General features: G+C 66.5%; 1 protein-coding gene across 3 annotated transcripts; it reads right to left on the bottom strand.

The window, feature by feature from the left end:
• Window positions 1–2,830: 2,830 nt before the first annotated feature.
• TSPAN32 (tetraspanin 32) lies at window positions 2,831–18,579 on the bottom strand. 3 transcript variants are annotated; one of them, XM_046017325.1, is made up of 9 exons: window positions 18,489–18,579; window positions 17,986–18,100; window positions 17,140–17,237; window positions 13,267–13,341; window positions 9,131–9,232; window positions 8,608–8,694; window positions 6,876–6,959; window positions 6,489–6,580; window positions 2,831–6,037 (listed from the first exon to the last, which is right to left on the bottom strand). In XM_046017325.1, the coding sequence occupies exons 1-9, from the start codon at window positions 18,561–18,563 to the stop codon at window positions 5,887–5,889; spliced, it is 879 nt and encodes a 292-aa protein (XP_045873281.1). In that variant the 5' UTR covers window positions 18,564–18,579; the 3' UTR covers window positions 2,831–5,886. The 3 variants fall into 3 exon arrangements, 2 of the variants coding, with proteins under 2 accessions (XP_045873281.1, XP_045873280.1); XR_006820073.1 differs by lacking the exon at window positions 2,831–6,037 and adding an exon at window positions 13,811–13,890 and having other exon boundaries at window positions 6,876–7,055; XM_046017324.1 differs by lacking the exons at window positions 2,831–6,037; window positions 6,489–6,580; window positions 6,876–6,959 and having other exon boundaries at window positions 7,366–8,694.
• Window positions 18,580–21,699: the final 3,120 nt, after the last annotated feature.

Here is a 21,699-nt window from a genome sequence, read left to right as displayed (position 1 = left end):
AGCGACGTCTAATCCTCAGGGGAAGCGTGAGCCCCGAGAGAACGGACTCGGAATGCGCGTTCGCTTTATCCTAAGAAATGAAAATACTCGTTCTGTCCAAAATAAGCGCTTTTGGAAAATCTTGATTTAGAAAGCAACAGCCAACATGTTCATTAAACAGTAGGCAGGCTGAGAGCTCGCCCCCTGGCTGGGCCGGGACCCCCGCCCCCACCCTGGCTCCCGCCCCGTCTTCCCAGTCCCTGGCCCTGCCAGGCCGTCGGCCCCCCGGCAGTCTCCCTCCCTCACCGGCCGCTGCCACCACCCCAGGCCGGGCTCAGGGCTGTTTTTGTTGGGTGGGCAGATGAGGGCCGGCTGGGTGAACAGAGCAAAGGTCCAGCTGCGGCCAAGGTCAGGGTACACCTCGCGAAGGGCAGGACCCCCCTCCAGGGAAGGCTCTGAGCACCCACCTTGCAGGGGCTGTGAAGGGCCACCCGGGCTGAGTTGAGGGGCCTGGCAGGCAGGGGGGTAAGGACCCCTTCCAGACCCCAGAGGCTCCAACGCCCCGACCCCAACAGCGCCAGGGCAGAGGCTAGAGCAGCAGTGGCAGCTGGCAGATCTCGGGGCTCTGTTTCCAATCAGCAGGTAGCTGGTCTCTGGCTGGCGCCCAGCCGCTGTCTCCCAGCTACTCCTTTGGCGTTTTTGGAGTTTGGATCCTTGTGGTCTGAAAGCGACCTGGCGCTGGGTCGCTGCTGGGGGGAGGGGTGCTGCTGGCTGCCACACGCAGGCCCCTGGGGCACGGATGCCCAGAGCTTCTGAGGAAGGCCTGCGGTGGCTACTGGGAAGCTTGCACGAACCCTTTCTGGGGAGTCCAGAGGGCGGTTCTGGGAAGGGTCTGGGAAGGCTGGGGAGGCCCGCGACCGCCCGGGCCAGGGTGCTGAAGGGAGGCAGTGCGACCCGATAAGGGACGGCGGGCAGGGGTGCAGCGAGGGGCGTGGGCTGCTCCTCCTGGGCCCGTCTCTGGAGCCCAGGTGTGGGTCAAAGCCTGCAGTGTGGTGAGAGTCCCCAGCTGACCGCGGGCCGGGGGGGCCCTTGTTGCCACGTGGCCGGGATGCACTGCGGCCGAGGAGAGCCGGGCCGGGCTGGCTGGGGCACTCTGTGTGCCGATGGCGAACGTGGGGCCTGGCACGGGCCGTCCTCCCCCGGGCTCCTCTGTCCTGGAACCCGGCCTCCCACGCCCGCCATGAGACCGTCTCGGCGAAGCATAGGCCTCAGCATCACGCGGCCGCACTCGAGAGCAGCAGAACGTAAAGCCTCTCCGCTGAACAACCCAAGCGCCCACGAAGAAGTCACGGTGGAGATGGTAAACCCCAGAAGCAAACACTGTTGGAAAAGCGGCCTTCAGGCCCTGTGGGCTGCGGCCGAGTGGGGTTGGGGGGAGGTGCAGGGTCCAGGTGCTCGCCGGGGACCGAGGCCCCGGGAGCCCAGCCGCCCGCCGCAAAGCGGAAGAAGCACCACAGAACCCACACGGCGCACCATCGAGGGCAGAGGCCAGTGACATGGTGGCGGGGAGGGGTGCGGCGGGGAGGGCCCCCAGCCAGAAGCTTCCCCGAGGAGGCCAATAACACCAGCAGCCTAGCAAGTCAGGTCACGAGAAGCAAAAGCAGCGAAACGCTGGGAGGTAAGAAGGGGCAGGACTGGGTTCTGCCGAGGGCAAGGGGATGAGGGACACTTGTATCCCGTGGGCGCGTTCTGACCAGTCCCAGGACGGATGAGGGTGCACGCGGGGGGCCCAGGCGGGCTGCCTCCCAACACCGACAGCAGATTCTCTGAGTCTGTGGCCGCCAGTCGGGGTCCTGCGAGCCGGCGGTCCCTCGGCTGGCCCGGAGTCGGCGTCGGACCCCGCGGGTGAAGGGCTCAGCCCCCAGGGCAGCCCCCACTCAGGGCGTCAGTGGCAAGCCCAGCTGAGTTCCGGGAACGGGGGCTCCCGCGATCCCTCCTCGGGTTCCACGATGACCCGGATCGGCACCCCGAGCTCAGGAAGGGGCTTCACTCGCTACTGCCTGTTATTAGAAAGGAGACAAGTCGGGAACGGCTGAATGGAAGGGCCACGGGGTGTCCTCGCGCTCTCTGGGTGCCCCCTACCCAGCACCCACATGTGGTCCTTGACCAGCCCCGGCGACTGGAGCCTGCGTGGCAGCTCCCCTGTGTGGGCGTGGTGATCACCGGGGCAAGAGACTCCATCTCCCGTCCTCCCCCCTCCCCGGGGCTCTCTGCACGCCTGGCCTCTCTGGACACCAGCCTCTGGCCCAAAGCCACCAGTCATCCCAGGGACACACAGAGACACTCTGATGACTTTGGATATCACAAGGGTTTTAGGAACTGTGTGTCCCAAGCCAGAACGAAGACCAAATACTCATTTTTCATCACGTCACTGGCCAATTCTTGGTCGTTGACCAGAACCCTTACAGGAAAAAAATCATGAGGGCCACGAGCTACCGGCAGAGTCGGAGACGCATTCGGGTCTGCTGTCGTGCCCTGTGAGGATGTCTCCCGGGCCGCCCGGCCCAGATCTGCGGGCTTCCGCGAGGTCTGGCCAGGCTCTGAAGGCGGGGGCGCACCTGGTCATCCTCGGCCAGTCCCCGCGGCTCCCGGCGTCACGAGGCTAAGAGGCCGCGCCATTTCCTGCTTTCTTGGCGTGATCTGCCCGTCTGCTGTTACGCGTTCATTACCCGTCCCCAGACCCTCAGCTACCACTGTCCCTTCTCTCCAATTGTCTTTTTTTTTTTTTTAAGATTTTATTTATTTATTTCACAGACAGAGATCACAAGCAGGCAGAGAGGCAGGCAGAGAGAGAGGAGGAAGCAGGCTCCCCACTGAGCAGAGAGCCCGATGTGGGGCTCAATCCCAGGACCCTGAGATCATGACCTGAGCCGAAGGTGGAGGCTTAACCCCCGAGCCCCCCAGGCCCCTCCATTTGTGGTCTGTGGAAGGGCCCCCAGGCCCGGCTGCCAAGCCCCCTGCACCAGGAGCGCCTCCCCTGCACCCACCCCTGTCCGACCACCAGACATTGCAGCTACTTTCTCGGCGACCCGGCTCGGCCAGATGCGGTGAGGGCTCGGCGTCAGGTCAGGAACCCCACTCTGGGTCTGAAGACCTCGCTACTGTTTCTGGCTCCTGTAGAACCCCACTCCGGCCCTGGTCTCCTGGGCAGGTGCCTCTGGGCACAGGAGAGTCACCGTGCCCGCGGCCCCACAGCGCCCCTCCCCCGGACCCACCACGAACACACCCTGCACGGGGACGCGGGGGTCTCTCAGTGAGGCTCCACTGGGCTGCGTGTGAGCGCACGTGTACGCGTGTACAACCCTGCTCTCGTTGCCCGTTCCTTCTCTGCCACACGAGTCCTGGGCGGAGGGCTCTCGGACGCAGGGGGCTGTGGAGTGAGCCCTTCGAGTGAAGAAATGACGGTCCACCGCCCAGGTCAAGTAGCGTCTCCTGCTCCAGGAGCGCCCTCCAGAAGCCTTCACCGCCGGCCCGCACAGCCTGGCCCAGAGGTCGTGTCCTTCCTGCCAGGACCCGTCCGTAGCCTCGGGACCTCAGCTGTAGGTCGGTGTCACCGGCCAGCTGAGCTCGGGGCTTCCCAGCAGGCCTGAGGCACCTGGCTCTGTTGAAGGCAGCGGGACCTCTCTTCTTGGCGTCTGGTGCCTCCGTGGGCTCTCAAGGAGTGTATCTGGGCCGCGCCCACCTCTGCACTGCCGCCCCCACAACCACTCCCCCTCCAGGGAGCCCTCGGGGATATCTGTGAGCCGGTGTGTCACCGTCCGGACCTGGAAGGAATCCTTGCGACGGGCATCGACGTGTCCTCCTGGAGCACACTGCTGCAAGTCCCATGGTCACTCCCAGGGGGCCATGTCTCCGGGAGGGGCCCACAGGCTCTTAAACCCTGGTCAAGGGGCTGTGGCCAGAAAAGGCACCTGCTTCTACCCCGTGTGGCCCCAAGGACCCTGCTAGCGGCCAGGGCTGCCTGCTGTTCGCCAGCACCTGGTGGGGGACACCCCCAGGCAGACGTCCGGCGTCAGAGCACAGTCCAGGAGAAGAGGAGACAGCTCGAGGAGGCCTGACACTTGCTCCCGCTCCCATAACCCAACCCGCCTGTGCACGTGGCCTTCCCCAGGTCCAGCAGGGGCCGGGTCAGGCTCAGTCGTGGACTTGGCTGCCGCAGTGCACGGGGCTCCTGTGTCGCGGAGTCCAGGGGACTTCTCTTTGGCACCCCAGCGAGGGTGGAGCCAGGAGCCTGCCCTCCGAGGACCTGTATCTGGATCAGGCATCTGACGATCACCCCACGAGGTCCCCAGTCGCTTCCTCTCAGTGATCTTTGTTCCTGCTGCTTACCTCCCTCCGGCCGGCCGCCCCCGCAGGACGCCAGCAGGGGGGCCGTCCCTGTGGCCCACAGGGCCTCCATGGTGCTGCACTAGGGCCTTTGTCCTGTCCCACCCATGTCTGTGCCATCCGTCTGATTTCTTAACAACCGTCTGGAGAGGGGCGCCCGCGTGGCTCCATTGTTAAGTGTCTGACTTCGGTTCAGAAGTCCTGGGATCGAGCCCCGCATTGGGCTCCCTGCTCAGCGGGGGGCCTGCTCCTCCCCCTGCTGTGGTCCCTCTCTCAATCGCTATCAAATAAATCAAATAACCGTCGGGAGGTTCCCATCCCACCGAGTCGCTGGTTGGCAGAATTTCGCTCGATCCCCTTCTTTCCTCTGGCTCCACCGCGGCCCTGCAAAGGACGGCAGCTTTGCTGGTTGTCGTCTGTAACATATATTCTGCGAGCTGTAGAAGGCAGGCTGACCAGAACAGGACCAGAGCGGGAGTGCGCATGTCCAGGGACGGACTGTCCCCCCCAATGCAGGACCCGTGAGACGCAGGTGTCCTTGTCGGGGGACAAGGTCTGCAGCGTGCTCCATTAGGCGGGAGCGTGCTAGCTTTCGGGAGGCGTGTGTGTGTGTGTGCGTGCATGTGTGCGTGCCTATGACCGGAAACACAAGGGGAGGACCGGGGTGGGTACTTGTCACTTTGTCACTTTCTTGGCTGCTTGTTACAGAACGGTCCTTCTGTTTTGGAGGGAACCCCCCTTTGTTGGTCCTGCTGAGCGCTTGGGATTCTCAGCGGAGGGTGCACAGCCTTGGGGACAGGGCACTTAGAGAGGGGGTTTGGGTGTCCTGGGGAGCGGGCTGGCTTCTGGAGTGTCCGCAGCGCCCTCCCGCTCTCACTCCAGAAGTCTGGCCTCGAGCCCCAGCACCTGTGATCACGGTGTCCCTGAAAGGGTGAGATTTCTGCCCGAGAGATGGAGGCTCCCCGTGGACCTCATGCAGCTACAGGGGCCCCTGAAAGCAGAGTGGCCCCCCACCATCGCTGGAGGGATAGGGAGGTCAGAAGTTCTCAGCTTGAGGACTGGGGTGCCCTCGATGCCTGGGAGACGAAGGCCCCTCGTACAAAGGACGTGGTCTTACAGAGCAGAGGACCATCCCCACTGACGGCCAGCAAGGAGGGGGCCCTCGGTCCCACAGCTGCATGGACCCGTGTTCTGCCAAAAGCCTGGCTGAGCCTGGACGAGGTGCCCCTGGAGACTGCAGCGTGCGGGGAGCCCGGCCTGGCTCAGCCCTGGGCTCTGACCTCGTGAGACTGGGCAGAGGGTCTGTTCATGCCTGTCCCGTGGCTTCTCTGTCCTGACCACTTCCCAGCCTGTCCCCACAGGGTCTATGAGGGACCCGGATCCCTCTGTCGCTGGCCTCCTCCTTCCCCGTCCCTCTGCGATGTGGCAGAAAACACCTCACATCGTCCTTGTAAGGCCCACGTTTGGGCCGACAGAGCCTCTGTGGGCCCACAGGTGGCGGGACAGTCGGTTCAAAGGGTGTCAGTCATCCTGGGGCAGCTGAGGGACCCCCAAGCGTCCTCTTGTACCCGGGCAGCCGTGGACAACATCTGCTCCAGGCGGGGGCTGTAGCTTAGGGCTGCCCTGGGAGTGTCTGAAGAAGCTGCGCTCCGGGGCCTGGCAGCCGGGCACTCTAGGAAGCAGAGGGGACTGTGAGAAGATTCTAGAATGCACTGGGGCCAGGCAGGATGCCTGGGCAGGGAGGGACCCAGAAGGCCAGGGCAGAGGGGTTGGGGGTCCCTCCCGGTCTGGGTCCTCCCTGGAGAGCATTTGTGAGGTTGAGTCTTGGAGGGGAGTGGGGTGAAGAGAAGGGGGTCCCTGTGGGGTCGTAGGAGTGCATTCAACTCTCCAGCTGCCCCCCTCCCTCTGTGTGGCCAGCCACCCCCAAAGCACCTGCCCTAGAGAATCAGCCTGGGCTCTTGGTCCGGGGGTCCTAGTGGCTGGGGTCAGGCAGCACCATCAGGGACGAGGGAAGGGGCAGGGCTCTGTGGCAGGGAGCCAGCCTGAGCACCCGGCCCCCTCCACCTGCTGCCGGTCTCTGCCGCGTCGGGGGGGAGGTGGCTGGGGGGCAGGTGAGGGCTGACCTCCGGCTCAGGGTGTATTTGCCCTTGCGGTCCAAGCTGCCGCCGGAGCGAATGGCGAACCAGAGAAAGGAGCTGAGCAGCATCGCGTACACCTGGAGGGAGGGGGTGTCGGCTTCGGCACCAGCAGCCCCAGGGGAGGGGTGCCCTGCCCCCTGAGGAAGGCCCTGGCCCCTGCAGGGCTCTCAGTGGTCTGGGTAAGGCAACCAGGCAGGCACTGTCCCCTCCCAGATGGCCTCCCCGGGGTCTGCAGCCTCCCTTCTGGCTCCCAGTGCACAGGGAGCCCTGCCGGTCCCCGAGGCCGATGACCCTGGCCTTGCGTTGGGGTGGGGCATCCGTGGGCGGAGGGGTGGGAGGTGGGGAAAGGGCACGGGGTGGGGTGGCGCGTACCATGATGGCGAGGCTGATGCCGGTCAGGGTGCAGGCAATGTTTCTGTGCGTCGTCAGGAAGCTCCTGATCCCCCGCAGGCAGTCCTGAGCCAAGCGCAGCTCCCATGATGCCCGTCCTGGCTGTCCCCTCCCCACCCAGGGTCAAGGGCCTCCGCCAAGGTGTGGACCTTTAGTGCCCACCTGGGGCCAAGTGCCGGGGTGATGTGCAGCGGGGCAGGGGGGGGGGTGTGCTGGGGTGCTACGCTCCGCGCCCCCGGCTCTGGGGAAGGACATCACACACAGGCGAAAACCCGCGGGAGGGAGTGGCCTCCATGGGGCCGATGGAAGGTCGCTGCCCCAGGGCCCAGCACGTGCCTTTCTTAGGCATCCGTGAGCTGCCTGGGCTGGGGCACGGGTCTGGCTCCCCTGGGCCGGCTGGGGCTCCCTCACTCCCTGGCCCAGGGTGAGTGGAGGGCAGAGAAGGAGCTGGGGGAGGGGCGTGGGGTCCTGGGCTCTCCCAGTCTCCCCAGGGGCTCTCTCTCCAGGGAGAGGGAGGTGAGGCCCCATCTCTGAACCAGTGGGATGGCGGCGTGTGAATTGGGGGAAGGTGTTGGCATTTGGGGCAGGCCCCCCAGGATGCCCGGGGCGCTCTTCTTAAGGCTGGGATGGGGAGGGAGAGAAGGCTCGCTCGGCATCTGTCCGGGCTGGCATCTGCCCACCCGTCACTGGACAGAGACTGGGCCCTCCAGCCTCCCTACTGCCACCTGGGCCTCTGCCCCAGCTGGAGGCCCGGCCCTGCCCACACGTGGGTCACGGGACTGACCGGTTGGCCTGGAGGTTGGGACCTCTGGCCCCCAGGGGCAGCTGGAAATGGTCCCAGGAGCCCCGGGCCACAACTCTGCAGCCTGACCCGGCTGCCCCGTGAGAAAACGGCCCCTGGTCAGCCCCTACTCCCCGTGTGGCCACACTTCTTCCAGGGGGGCAGCCCGGGGCCTGACCACCACCTGGGACACCATGCTTGCCCCACCCAGGCCCATCTGAGGGAGGCTCCAGCGCCCATGCCCACCCTCTGTGGCCTTTACGGGGGGGACCCCGCCATTCAGGAAGGCCACAGAGCAGTCCCTCAGCCGCTTTGCAGATGGGCACCCGAGGCCTCCCCCTGGGAGGAATGCCCTCTCATACCCCTTCCCGGCGTGCTGGGCCCTCCCTGCTGCACCCCTCCCCACACGCCTCCCTTCTGAGGCCAGTGGTGCTGGGTGGGCGCCCTCCCTTGCTGGGCCGGGAGCCATTTGTATCCTCCTGTCTTGATGTTGGAGGACGGCCAAGAGCCTCTCGCCCAGAGATAGGGGTGGGTTTGTTTCCCGGACAGTGGACAGCGGGGGAGGGGAGCCCGGGAGGGAGGGGGCTGGGGGAGGTGCCAGGCCCCTCTCCGGGCCCTGGGGAAGACGGGCCTTCCCTGCCTCTGCCTGCCACCGACCCTCCCCGTCCCCTCCCTGGAATGTCCTCCTGGCTCCTTCTGGACCAGCGCCCTCCAGACCGGTGTCTGTCTTCCACCTTTCCCTGTGCTTCTGGAGGCTTCCGAGGGCAGGCCTGGCCTCGGGGAGCCCCAGGCTGGAGCTGGGTGAGGGGCCGAGGGAGTGAACGAGCGTGGGGCTGAGTCCGGCCCTCCCTGCTGCCTCTGCCTGCAACCAGCAGCACGGGCCGGGGAAGGCCTAGGGAGGGAGAGCGCAGGGTCCGGGCCTCTCCTCCTCACCTGTCTGGCTGCCTGCTGTCCCCGACACAGACTGGCCTCTGTGTCCCCCAGGAGGCTGAAAGGGGAGCTCTTGCCGCAGCACAGGAACTGCAAGAACAGGGCGGGACAGGGCTGTGAGGGGGGGACAGCGCAAGGAGCCCCTGCGAGGGGAGCCCCGCAGAGCTGTCCCCAGAGGTTGGGTCGCGGGCTGCATGAGGGGAGGCGCCGCAGGCACCGGGCAGCCCGGCCCTCCCAGCCCCCCCGGAACGGCCCCTGCAGGCTGTCACAGGCCCCACCCGGTGGCCACAGGGCCTTGCCTCACACGGTGCTGTCACCAACCTGATGTCCTTTGCAGTTTTGGACGAGAAACATTTCCATGTTGCTTTGGCCCCCGTGAGGCAGCCAGCCCCGCCCAGGTCACAGGGAGTAGACAAGCGGTCTTTCCCCCTCTCCCTGCCACCGAGAGGGCGTTGGTGGCCTGTGTCCCGGGACCCCCTGCTCGCCGTCGGGCCCCGGGTCAGCCGGCAGCACCCTCCATGCTCACCGTGTCCTGGATGGCCACCAGCTGCTGCCGCGGGGTCCCCGACAAGTTCCGCACCGCCCGCTCATACACCAGGTCGTAGACGTCCAGCACCGCGTCCTCCACCTGCACCGAGAGCCCCGTGGGAAGACCCCATGTGGGTGAAGCCCCTCCCTAGAGACGCGGCTCCCCGGGGTGGGGCTGGCCCCCGTGAGCCGTCCTGACAGCCCCCTCCTCCTTGCACCAGGCAGAGCCCCCTGAGGGCAGAGCCTGGGTCACTGGGGAGGCCGGTCCCCAGACTTCCAGTGTGGGGACCCCCCCAACAAGAGTGACCACCACTGCCCCCTTCCCGGCGTGGGACTGGGTTCCAGACCCCTGAGCCTTGCGGCCCGCCTCCAGGCCTGGTCTTCCGGGGCGTGGAGGGCCTGACCAAGAGAAAGGTCCCCCCGATGTCGATCGATCTGGGTGGTGGGACAGGGAAGCCGACAGCTGGGCCTGGGCAGAGGAGCCTGGGAGGAGCTTCCTGCCAGGAGCTCACTCCCCGGTGATGATCTGGGTCTCCCCAGAGCCACTGGTGCGTCCCAAAACCCCGGGCAAGGGCCTTTGACCAAAGAAGCCACCGGCATCCGGGGCCAGCTCGGGGCAGACAAGGCAGGTAATGGGAAGGAAGGGATTGACGGGGGGCCTGGCCGGGCTCTGCCTTAACTGCACCCCAGCATCACCCAGACCTTGTTGCCTCCCCCCCTCAGCACCTCCTTCTGCCTGCTCCCCGCGAACCCAAACGCCCACCCTTGCCAAGTTAGTCCCCCAAAGACAAAGACAAACTGGAATCTCACCCCCTCCAGGAAGGCTTCCCTGACTGCTCTGGCCTCAACAGTCTCTTGGCATAGGCCAGGCTTCTTTGCGCACCCCCCACCCCCGCCCTCCAATGCCTCCTGTCCCCTCAGAGACCCTGAGCACTCATCCGCTTGCCCCTTTTCCCACCTGGGACACGATGATGGCTGCTCAGGGCTGCCCTCAAGGGCTGGGGGTGAACCGCTGCCCATGCCTGCTCTGGCCACTCAAGCGCTCCCCGGAAGGGGTGGCCATCCTGCGGGCAGCCTGGGGGCCAGGGTAGACGGGCCGTGGAGGCCATGGAAGCAGCCGCTCCCAGGGCCCCCGTGCCTCCACGGGAACCAGGGGAACTTGCATCCCAACCCCCAGCCCCACTCCTGGCACTACGCAACCCTCGTTGCACGCAAGTCATCCCAAACTGGGTCAGCCGGCGTCCAGCCAACCCGCTGGGAGGTGGGAAGTACTGCGGGCTTGAGGGCGGGCGTCAGGCTAGCAGCCACTGAAGTTTGAAATGAAGCCGAGACCACGAAGCCTCTGTGTCAGGGGAGGCTGGGGGCTGAGTAGAGTGGGCCGGGGGTCAGCGGGCCTGGGGTCAGTGGACAAGTGGCCGAGACAAGGAGGCCAGCTCAGACCACCTTCCTGGTTCCACCCCCCGCCCCAGGGTCCCGGGAGTAGCCGGGCGCCCGGAGGCCAGCTCGCACCATTGTAACGTTGGTGTAGGGACAGCTGAGCTGGGTTCTGTCCCCACCACCCCAGAAGCCGGACATATGAGCCCCCGCTGCAGGCAGAGAGGCAAATCCTACAAAGCCGCGTCCCTCACCCAAGACCCCTGACCTGGCAGTGGGGGTCAGGCTGAACTCTTCCCACGGGCCTAGGCATCTATCCCCCAGTACCGGCTTGGGGGTGCTCTAGGAACCCGAGTTCCTATTTCCTCAGGAGAAAATGAGGTGGACCGGGTGCTCTCAGAGGCCACCAGGCCCTGCCACCTCTGAGTGTCCTGCCAGGGTCCCCCTCCTTAAGCGTGACTTCCAGACCTCCAGGGGTGACCCCTAAGATGGATTTGGAGCAAAAAGGGTGGAGAGTGGAAGCTGGGAAACACCGTGAGGGGCGGGGCACCCCCTCACTGTCCCCCGGGGGGCTGCAGCCTGGCTTGAGGCCACGGAAGAATGTGGCCGGTCCCTTCTGACTCCATTCTCTGCCCTCCCGTCTGTGGGGACGCCCCAGGCCTCAGTCGGTACCCCGTATTTCAGGGTGCCTTCGGGGTTGTTCAGAGAGATGTAGGGGGACGGCAGGGGTGAATGGGCCAGAGCAGTGAATGGGGAAAAGGAACCTGAAATTCCAGCCCGCCTGGCTCTCCTTGGGCGAGCTGCTGGCCAGCCCCGCTGAGGGCCCTGGTCATCGTGTGGGGACACCAACCCCGTCCGAGAGCCTCGCGGCCGGAGGAAATGTCATGGGGGGTGACCCCAAATGCCAGGGTGGCGGGCGGCAGTCTGGGGAAATCCTTGGGCAGGGAAGGAAGAAGACGCATTGGCTCAGGGAACTGGAGGGTGGGCTGGATCCTCCTGGGTCCTCCTGGCCTGGTTCCGCCAGCGTGACCGGGTCCCCCTGAGCCCCCGAGACTGGGAACCGCTCCTGCAGAACAAGGGCATGACTGCCATGCTCGGCCTGGTGACTCAGCCTCGTGGACGCCAGAGAGCACAGAGAGGGAGAAGCGAGGCCCACCTCTGGGCGGGCGTGGGTGGGGGGTGGCACGGGTGGCCAGGACCCGAGAGGGTAATCACACAGCCGAAAGCACACAGTGTGACCCAGGCCCGGTGTCCCGACCCAGCTGCCCTCTGCGAGCCTCTGCTCCTGGAGGCCCCTCATTTGGTGGTGGGGGGCAGGGGGGCCAGGCAGCAGAGAGGCTGGGGCCGCTGGGGACTGAGACACGCACGTGAGAAATCATGCTTGTCACTTGCTACTCACACAGTGTTTTGCCAGACGCCGGACACGTTTCAGGCAGACTGGCCTTGGTTTTCCTGGGCTGGTCCTTATGGAGCACATGGGGAAACTGAGGCCCAGTGAGGGGACCACGGCCAGTCAGGCAGACAGGGTCAACGCGGCAGAGCACTCCTGTCCCTCTCTGTGGTCCCACCTGCAGGCCCCTTGGCGTTTCAGCTCGCCCCAGGGGGCTCGCCTGGGTCTGGGCTCTCACGGGACCTTGTGCACGGCTGGGGACTGGGGGAAAGCCTGTCCCTTGTCCCTTTGGCCTCAGCCAGGGGAGAAGCTGGGCTAGGGGCTGGCCCCTACTTGCCAGGACCCCCCTCTCTGAGTCTCTTGGGTCCCCACTTCCTCTGCCCAGACAAGGGGCCTGGCTTTGACCCCCAGCCTGGTCTGGGAGAGGTCCGGCTCCACACACGCACTAGCCGGCCCATCCCCGGGGAAGGCTCTCAGCCTCCCCTCGGGGCCCTGAATTCAGACAGAACTTCCGGAAGGCCATCCTGGGGTCCACGCCTGAGGCCTGCAGGCTTCGCGTCCTGCTCATGTAGGGCTCTGGGGGCTGTGGTCCTCTCGACTGAGTTAGCCCAGAGCTGGGGCCCCCTGCAGCCTCCCAGACTGAGACAAGGGCCTCTCACACGGAGTCCATCAACACCCTGCTGAGCCAGGCAGCGCCCAGAGAATGGCTGGGTCCACCTGAGTGAATGGATGGATGGATGGAGGGACGGACGGACGGACGGATGGACGAAGGCAGGCACCACCTCCAGCGGGGGATTCTATCCCCACCATGACCACGGGCTTCACCACCCCCCCCACCCCATCACCACCAACACAGAAGCCCTGGGAAGAGCCCACAGTGGGGGTGGGGCCGGGAGGACAGCCAGCCCCCCACCCCCGCTGGGCCGCCCCTGCTCCAGGACCGAAGGGTGGCTGTCCTCCTGGGGACCAGACTCTGACAAGGCCCAGTCGGGGGCGGCAGTCCCGTCTGGGCCAGTTTCCGGAGCATTGACCCCCCTAGTCAACCCCCCAAGTAGGCGGGGACCTCCTCCTCTAGCCCTTCATCCCCTTTCCAACTCCGGCCCCTCCCAGGACCCGGCAGAGGGCAGGGCTGAGGGGCTGGGGGGGGGGGGGTCGGAACCCTGCCCCTGCTCCCGCTTCCCTGGGACCTCCTGCCCCAGCCCAAGAGGCCTGGGCCTCGGGTCTCTGTGCCCCACCGTGCCCCACCTTCAGGCAGGGACATCCCCCCAGAATGGTCTCTCCCGGGGACAGGGTGACTTTCCCCTCACTACCCCTCCCTCACGTCTCACATGCCCCTCCGCTGCGGGATGGGGGCGAGGCCGGGCGCTCACCTGGGTGCGGTTGTGGAATCCCCAGAAGGCCGCCTGCACCAGGGCACCGAACACCAGGGCAAAACACAGGAAGGCCTGGGACAGAGGAGGCGTGGGTCATGGTGTGCGGCCAGTGGGCCACCTGGCGGGCCACGTGCAGGTGGGGCCTGGGCCTTCCCAGCAGGCTGCTGCCCCGCCCTCCAGGGGGAGACCCGCTGTGGCCTGCAGATACACTGTTCCCGGCCTTCTGGCCCATTTGGGAACTCACCCCTATGGCCATCCCGCTCACAACGGCAGAGCCACGTCCCGTCCCCCAGGGAGGGAGGGGTCCCCAGGATGATGGAAGCCCCCGCCCAGTGCCCAGTTCGTCTGCCTGCAGGGAGGGGCCCTCGGAGAAGAAGAAACTTCCCCTTTTTGGGAGGCTCCAGGTGGGCTGTGTGTGGCTCTGGGCTGCCCTGGCCCTGGCCCCGGGGGTGCTCCCTGTGGGTGGGGCACCCTGAGGTAGGGTGAGCTGGCAGGGAGGCACCCTCTCCTGTCTTCAGACCCGTGCAGTCCCCTGACTTACCCCCTTGCACCCCAGAGTTGGAGCTGGGCGCTCTCTGGGGGAAAGGTCTTTCTAACACCAGCAACCCCCGCAGTGTCCTTCTGTCGGTCCGGTTTGGAGCTGTTGAGCCCCCCAGGTGGAAGCGTGGGGGCTATTACAGACCCCGGCCCCAAGAAATGCACAGCACGGGCCCCAGGGCTGTTCCGTGGGCCATTTTGGAGCGTCACCCCAGACCTGGAGCCCCAGCCTACGTACTGCCCTCGGGAAGCCGTCCCCACCCAGAGTTTGGCTTGCCCCCTGCACGCTGGGGACCCTCAGCCTGGGTCTCCTGCTGGGTCTCCTCCTGGGGCACTGGGCAGCTCCTTGGGCCACTGGCCACACAGCCTCAGCGCCCAGAGGGCCCACGGCACCTCCTTCTCAGCGTGCCGGCTCTGTGGGAGCACCGCTGTCCCGGGCCGCGCGTCACTGGTCTGGCTGACACGGCAGCCCTCCCTGGCTGGCCCGCAGCCTGGGGCACCCTGGGGCTCGGTTCTCCCCACCCAGGGGCCTCCTCGTGAAGAGGGACACCCAGCAGAATGGATGACCGGTGGAGTGGAGAGACGCCGGCAGACAGACACAGCTGGGCAGGGCTGAACCAACAAACAGTCCCACCAGCTGCTGAGAAAGAGGGGGGCTGCCTCTACCAGGCCCCCAGACTCCGTGCAGGTACCGGGGCCCCGGCTCTGCTCAGGGATGGGCAGCCCTCACCTTTTCCTGCTCCCTCCAGCCCGGGTCCCTGCAGGCCTCAGTGTCCAGGATCCTCCCTCCCCCTCCTCCTCACCCCTCTCCCTCCTTCCCCTCCCCCTCTTCTTCCCTTCCTCCCTGTCCCTCCTCCTCCTCCCCCTCCCTTCCTTCCTATCCTTCCTCCTCCCTTTCTCCCTCCTCCTCTTCCTCCCTCTTCCCTCTCCTCCTCCTCCCTGCCTGGCCGAGGGCCTCCTTCTCCATCTGGAAATCATCGCTCACCACTGCCTCTAGGCTGGAGGCCCTGAGCCAGCTCAGGGGACCAGCATTTTCCAGAAATCCTTTCATTCCCCAGGAGAGAGCGAGTTCCCTCCCACCTCCCCTTGCCGGCCTGCAGAGGGGGCCTTGGGCCAGGTCTCCTTGGTGTCCCTGGGGCCCGAGCCCGCTGTGCAGGCCTGCTGGGCGCAGCTGGGCCCAGCCCGGCATTTTCTTGCTCCTTGTAAATAAAATGTGTAAATAAATCAGCCGGCCCTGCCAGCCGTGCTCCAGCAGCCAGCCGCGAGCCGGTTCATTTCCTGCTCTGGAGGCCGGTGCCTGTGCGAGGCCAGGCCGGAGGGGGTGGGGCAGGAAGGGGCGGATGGGGGACAGCGGCCAGGTGCCCCGCAGGTCGGGAAGCGTCTCCCTGCCTGATGGCCCTTCTGTATGTGCCTCTACGCGTGTGCGGATACACAGACGGGCCGGCACCTGCACACGCGTGTGCGGGCCCCTGGGGGGTCTGGGGTCTGGGGCGAGGTCTGGGGGCAGCAGATGGCTCTGGCCCAGAGCGGTCCGCAGGCGCTCCGGTGGGGCTGGGCGTGCGGAAGCGAGACCCCCGGCGCTCCTGAGCCTTACCCACCGACCAGGGCGGCGGGGGGGCCCCCTTGAGCATCTGGGTGGGGGAAAGGCAGGCAGGAGCTGGGGGGGCAGGACACGGCCACCGGCAACTGGGGCGCCTTCCGCCCTGTGACCCAGCACCATGGCGTCCCCTGGTGGCCATGCTGTCGTCCCAGCGCCGGCCTCTCCAGGCGCCTGCCCGAGACAGCCTTGTCCTCTGGCTCTGTGCCCCTCAGGCAGACCCCAAGCTTCAGGGCTCTGCTCTAGGGGGACAGTCTGCCTACCCCGCCAGCTCCCACTGGGTCTCCCTGCCCTCCCTGACTCCTGGCCACTGGCAGGCCGCCACGGCCAGAGTCCCAGAGCCTGCTTGTACCAGCACTGCCCGGCCTGCGAGCCAGCGGGAGCCTGGTCAGGGCCGGAGCTACCTGGTCCCATGCTGCTCACCGAGCCCACTCCGGGCTGGCTGCCCCGGGCTACAGCTTTGGGAGGTGACCGTGTCCCCGCTCCTGCCGGTGGGGACACGTCCACAGACATTTGCTGACACAGGCTGGATGGAGAACCCTGCCGGCCCTGGGGGCCCAGAAGGCTGCCTTCCACGAGCCTGGGGGCCTAGCTCAGGGGCTCGTTGGTCCACGAGCCCCTCACAGGGTTGGGAAGAGTCGACCGGAGCAGAGAGCTAGAGGCCTGGAAGCTGGAAGGTCTGGGGTTCAGAAAGTCTCCCTCTCCTCGAGCTCTCTGGCTCCCCTTGCAAACCAGAGAAGCTACGGTCCCACTCCCGGGGAGGCGGGAGCCTCAGAAGTTCCGACGGCTGCCCGGGCCCCAGATGAAACCGGGCAACGCCGGCATCGACTGGCACCGCCGTGGGCGATTAGTGGACCGTCTCCCAGTGTCTGCCCATGGCTCGCCTTCCAGCTCACCCTCCCCGGCTTCCTGAAGGAACACGTACCCCGGACTCTTTTCCACTGTAAACCCCAGCCCCGAGCGAGGGAGACACCCTTCTCTGGTCCTTTCTGAGTCTCCCAGACGCTCCCTCACTCACGCTCCTGGGTAAACTCTGTGTTCACTTTCTGTCCCGTGCAAAGCTGAGGGCCCTCCCGGCTGGTCCTGTGGGAGCCCTTTGGGCCCCTGGACCCGGACTGCCTCCCTCATTGGGACTCTGTCCCGAACCTGTGAGGAGCCCCAGAAGGTGCCAGGCCGGGAGGGCAGGTGCCTGGGGGCAGTGGGGCATCTGCCCTCCCAGGGAGGGAGTCCGGGTTCTAGCAGGGGAGGAGGGCCTGTGCCTAGAGTGGGCAAGACAGGTGGGCCCTGGGCGGGGGCAGGGCTGGCGGGCGGAGCAGCAAGAGAGGCCAGTGGGGACGAGCAGGAATGGGGGCAACAAGGGTCTCTGGTGGGGTGGCACAGAGCCTCTCTCCAGCTGCAAAGGAGCAGGGCGGGCTCAGGCCCCCCGGGGCACTGCACGAGCCCAGACCTACAGGTGACCTGGCCTGCGTACAGAACCAGATGCTCCCTGGGCCTTGGGCAACGGCCCCCAGGTCTGGGAGGCCTTGTGCTGCCTTTCTCGCCCCCGTGGATGGTGGGGTAAAGCAGGGCCTGGCTGAGGGGCCCTGGTCGGGGCAGGTGGGGAGTCCCAGCTGGCACACATCCTTCAGGCCTCTCTGTCCGGACACCGTGGGAAGGGCAGGCTCCCTGGGCTCCCCCTCCTGCCTGCTCCTGATTGCATCCCAGAGCCTGGGGGACTGGGGGCAGGGAGCACTCACCCCGGCCATGAGGCCCCCGGCCTCCCTCACAGTGGCTACAGCACCCAGGACGGCACCCAGGGCCAGGAGCCCAGCCAGGCTGCTGGTGGTGTAGAAAGCTGGGCGGGGACAGAGAGAAGGAGGGTCAGGGGTGCCCCGACAGGGGTCCCCAATGCACAGGGCCCGTGTTGGAAATCCGACCCAAGGGTACACTTCGGGGGTGGGCTTCTGGGAGCTCTGAATAGACCAGGAGCCCCGCTCAGGCCGGGATGGGCAACCCACCACCCACTCCTCCTCCTTGCCATGCTCAGCGGCCAGAGGGAAGGAGGCCGGAGGCCCTGCCCCCCCCACACCCCCCCGTCTGGCTATCTCAGAAACCACCAGGCAAGTGCGGGGTGCTCGTTCTTATCAGGACAGGCCCAAGACCCAAGCTTCCTGCAGCAGGATTCAGGCTCAGGGTAAAAACCCGGGGCCAAAGGGTCAGGAGGCATGCGGCTGGGACCACAGCCTGACTCTTTGGGCCTCAGTTTCCCCCGTGGCTGCCTGCTGAGACCAAGCCCCCAGAGTGCATCCCGGTCGGGGCCCTTCTGTTCCAGAGCAACCCCTCCAGGATGTCAGGGACATCTAGACGCCACCTGACACTCCCACCTGTCCCCAGGCTCCCAGAATGGGACAGGGGCTGGGCCCAGACCCCGGCTCTGCCCAGTGCAGAAGGATGTCAGGGTGGCCCTCTCTGCCCCCATTCACTGCCTGACCCAGCCCGGCTCCTCTAGGAGGCCTCCACCCGCCCAGCCTGGGACGCCTCCCAGGCTGCCTTCGCCCTGGAAGCCCCCGACCGGCAGGAGCACCTGACGTGGCTTGACTTACCCCAGCGATGCATGGCCTGGTAGGGGGTCCTGTTTGAGGACGCACGGCCGATGACGGCAAAGTGGGCCCCGAAGTAGGTGAGAGCCGCCAAGGTGGCCACGGACAAGCCCAGGAGCTGGGGTGGGGCAGACCCAGAGTGTGGGGGCGGGGCTGGACCCAGGACGCGGCCCGGAGAGCAGGGTCCGGGTCTCCTGGGTCCCTTGACCGACTTCCCTCTGGCTTCATGGTCTCGCTTGAGACGGGCTCAGCATTGTCTCCTCTCCGCTGTGCCCGCCGACACGGGTTCACCCGCCTCCCCCGTCCCGTGCTGCCTGGTGGGGCCCACAGGACATCCTGCCCAAACAGCCACCGGCCAGCGGTCCACCGCCAGGGGCCCCAGATGCATGTCCCTGGGGCAGGATGGGGACAGCAGGGCCAGGTGTGTGTGCAAAGACCACAGCACTAGAGGTCCACGGACACGGCCCCCACCCCTCCACCCCTCTCCCACCCGGCCGGCCTGTTACCAAGACAAAGAAGCTGGTGACCAGCATCTGGCATTTGGCGACCCTGACCCGACTCCAGGGCGCCATGGTGGCCATCTCTTCTCCTTTCTCCTCTCCCCGTCCCTCCCCGCCCCTCCCCGCCCCTCCCCGCCCATTGTGGTTTCCAGCTGGGTGGGGGCCTCGGCCACAGCTGCCCTCCCGGGAGGTAAGCTGATCTCTGTGTCAGCTCGCCCGGGGAGCTGAGCCCCTGGCTGCCCCGGAAGCGGAAGACGGGCAGGAAGGCAGGAGGGCGGGGAGGCGAGCTCCTGCCATCCCCTGAGGTTCCAGCCCGGGCCCAAGGCACAAGGAGCCCCGAGGCTACGAGCCCCCTCCCCGAAGGGCGGGCCTTGCTCTTGCTGTGGCCACAGAGTGCATCCTGGGAGGAGGTGGGTGGAGGTGGTGTGTAGAGGCCGAGGGGCCCGGGTAGAGGGTGAGCGTCTCGTCCCGGGAGTAAGCAAGCAGACTCCTGCCCAAGGCTTGATCCTTGGAGGAGCTGGGGAGAAAGGCTCAATTCTGAACGTCACTGCTGGAGTATCATCTGAGGAAACACCATCGGAAATGTTCTGTGACGACAACATTTTGGGAGAGGTCATTTGGAGCAGAACCGTCTGGAGGGCACCAGGGCGTCTGGAGGGCACCAGGGTGGGCCAGAGCCCTGGGGCCGTGTGCCTGGGTGGGCCGCCGGGGAGGCTGTGTCAAAACCCGAGTCTGTCGTTAAATTAAACCACGCAAACCTGAGGAAGGGGCAGGCCGTAGACTCAGATGTGTGTGGGTCTCTGTGCCCTGGAGAGGACACGCAGTGAAGTTGCTGTCTGGGTCCAGTTTGGGCCGGTTTGGACTGCCTCGCCCCTGCTGTGGTCCTTGGGGCAGCAGGTGCTGCCCGGGGTAGGGGACGGGGGCTCACCTTTGGGTGGCAACCCCTCCCCTCTGTCACTTTCTATGCTTCTCTTGGGGGGTCCTCTGGGACAAGGGGACCTCAGCAGGGGGAGGGGGAGTGCTCCGGATAGCTGTAGGCGAGGTGACCCCTTGGCCTTCTAGGAACCAGCAGCTCTGGCCATCTCCTCCCACTCCCTGCCAAGAGCCAGGGCAGCTGGAACCCCTCGTCCAAGCCGGTGACCCCAGGCCCCCCACCCTGTCCCAGGAGACCCCACCCTGATAGGGGGGGCACAAGGGGGTCTCCGATGGCAGGTGCCTGTGGACTGGTCCAGGTGAAGGCCAGGTGTGACCCAAGGGGTGGCAAGAGTGAAAGTGGGGGACAGGGCATGGTCTGCGAGGGCTGGCCTGCCCGACCCTCTGTCCGTGGGGCTGAGCTGCTCGCCAGGGTCTGCTGCACGCGACCGTGGCTCTTCTCCAACTTCGGTGACAAGGACAGTGCTGGGCAGCCTGGCCCAGTGCGGTGGGGAGATCCTGCCCGCGGCCAGCCCCCGGGCGCCTCTGCACGGAGTCTGGAGGGAGCCTTGTAGAGCCAGAGCTGAGCTGGGCCTGGGGCTGTGTGCCGCTCCCGCTGAGCACGCACGGTGCTCCAGACACTGTGCCCGGGGGGGGGCCTTGCATGTCCTCCGAGAGCAGCACTGCCTCCCTCGTGGGCACCAGACAAAGCCCAGCCCTCAAAACCCGGGCCTTCTCCCCATACCCACGTTTGCCCCGGTGAACCCCCACCCCCTCGGCTGAGCCATGGCCTTCCTCTCCAGCCCCCTGCAGCCCAAGAGGGGACTTGCATCAGGGGAAGCCGCTGGCCCTGCCCGGCTACCGGGCCTTCAGCCACATGCCCACCTTCCCTGGGCACCTGGGGTGGCCACCCGCTCCTGAGGGCCACGCTGCCCGGTGGGAGCCGCGGGCACCGAAAGCAGCAGGCCAGTTCCCAAGGGGCCGGCCCAGGGGGACACATGCCGCCCTGCCCCCCTCAGACCGTGTCCTGAGGGTCGGGCCCCACACCAGCCAGTCTGGGCTGCCTGCTGTTCTCTTCTCCACGGAAGATGGGGGCTTCCACGTGCCCGAGCGCACGTGTGTGTGCGTGTGTGTGTGTACACGTGTTCGCGTGTGTGACACGTTATTCTGGGGCCAGCAAACTCCTTGCTCCTTCCTCTCCCTGACCTCATCCCATAACGGACTGGCTCACCAGAAAGTGTTTGTCCCCGGAGCTCACTGCGAGTTCTCCCACGGCCCCGGTGGGGTTCCCAGAGAGCCCGTGCGGCGACACGATGCGGGACAGTAGCCCTCCCTCTCCCACGGACACCCGGGGGCCGGGCTCACAGCGGGTGCAGTCGAGGAGCTGGTGACAGAGACAGGACAGCTGCCGGCCCGGAGAGTCCCAGACACTGCGGGGACGTGCCACGTGGAAGGGAGCCCCAGACCCGCCCCTCAGGTGCGGCTCTCACAGCCACTTCCCTCCTGGGGCCGCGGGACGGGAGGCTGCCCCTGACGCGCACCCCGGACAGGTGGGCAAGGCCAGCGTCACGGGGACGACTCGGGGCGGAGCACGAGCCCGGACGCGGTGGCGGGGAGGCACTCCCCCGGAGTCCTCCCAGACCCACAGCCCAGTCTGACCGTGACGCACACACCAGACAACCCCCAGTGTGCCTGGTCTGTCCCCCTTGGAACTGTCCGGGTCACCACAAGCTGTCACAGACATGAGGACTCGATGACCCGGCGCCCCGGGTGGGAACCTGGGACAGAAACAGACTATTAGGGAAAACCCGAGAGGCTTGGACAGCGCGTGGACTTCAGTGGACGGTCATGGGTCAGGAGCCACTGATTCACTGTGCCACGTCCCGGCCCCCTGCCCGAGGTCAGCTCAAGGGCAAGCTGGGCTCAGGGGAGGGCGGACTCCGTGCGTTTCAGTTGCCGCGTTTCCGGAGGTCTGCAGCTCTCCTGCGACACACTGTGTCCCGAAACGTGGCTGTGTCCGGCAGCCCAGCCCACGCACAGAGGGGAGCCGGCACTGCCCGGCCCCTCGCCTGCCCGCCTGCCCGCACCCCGGCCCCACCATCCGTCCCCTCGGTCCCTCCCGCGCCCTCTCCTCCCATCAACCCCGCAGGGCTTCACAGCTCACTCCTGCCTCTGGCCTCAGCTGCCCCAGGAACCCGGGTAAGGGGATGACCGGGTGGTCCCCAGGCCCCCTTTCCCGACAAACATTTCCAGCCTGCTCCTGGAATTTTCTCTAACCCGTGGTAAGAGGATGCCCAACACCCGC

The sequence above is a fragment of the Meles meles genome, chromosome 8 (assembly GCF_922984935.1).
Source record: "Meles meles chromosome 8, mMelMel3.1 paternal haplotype, whole genome shotgun sequence".
Taxonomy (NCBI): domain Eukaryota; kingdom Metazoa; phylum Chordata; class Mammalia; order Carnivora; family Mustelidae; genus Meles; species Meles meles.
Note: the sequence above shows the minus strand (reverse complement) of the source record. Positions and strands in the feature narration are given on the sequence as shown.

Coding starts and splice junctions, on each gene's coding strand:
- TSPAN32 (XM_046017324.1), bottom strand. CDS start 18,563: ATGGCCACCATGGCGCCCTGGAGTCGGGTCAGGGTCGCCAAATGCCAG. Junction 17,238..17,985: donor CCAGGCCATGCATCGCTGGG/GTAAGTCAAGCC, acceptor GTCCCCGCCCAG/CTTTCTACACCACCAGCAGC. Junction 9,233..13,266: donor GATTCCACAACCGCACCCAG/GTGAGCGCCCGG, acceptor CTCTCGGTGCAG/GTGGAGGACGCGGTGCTGGA.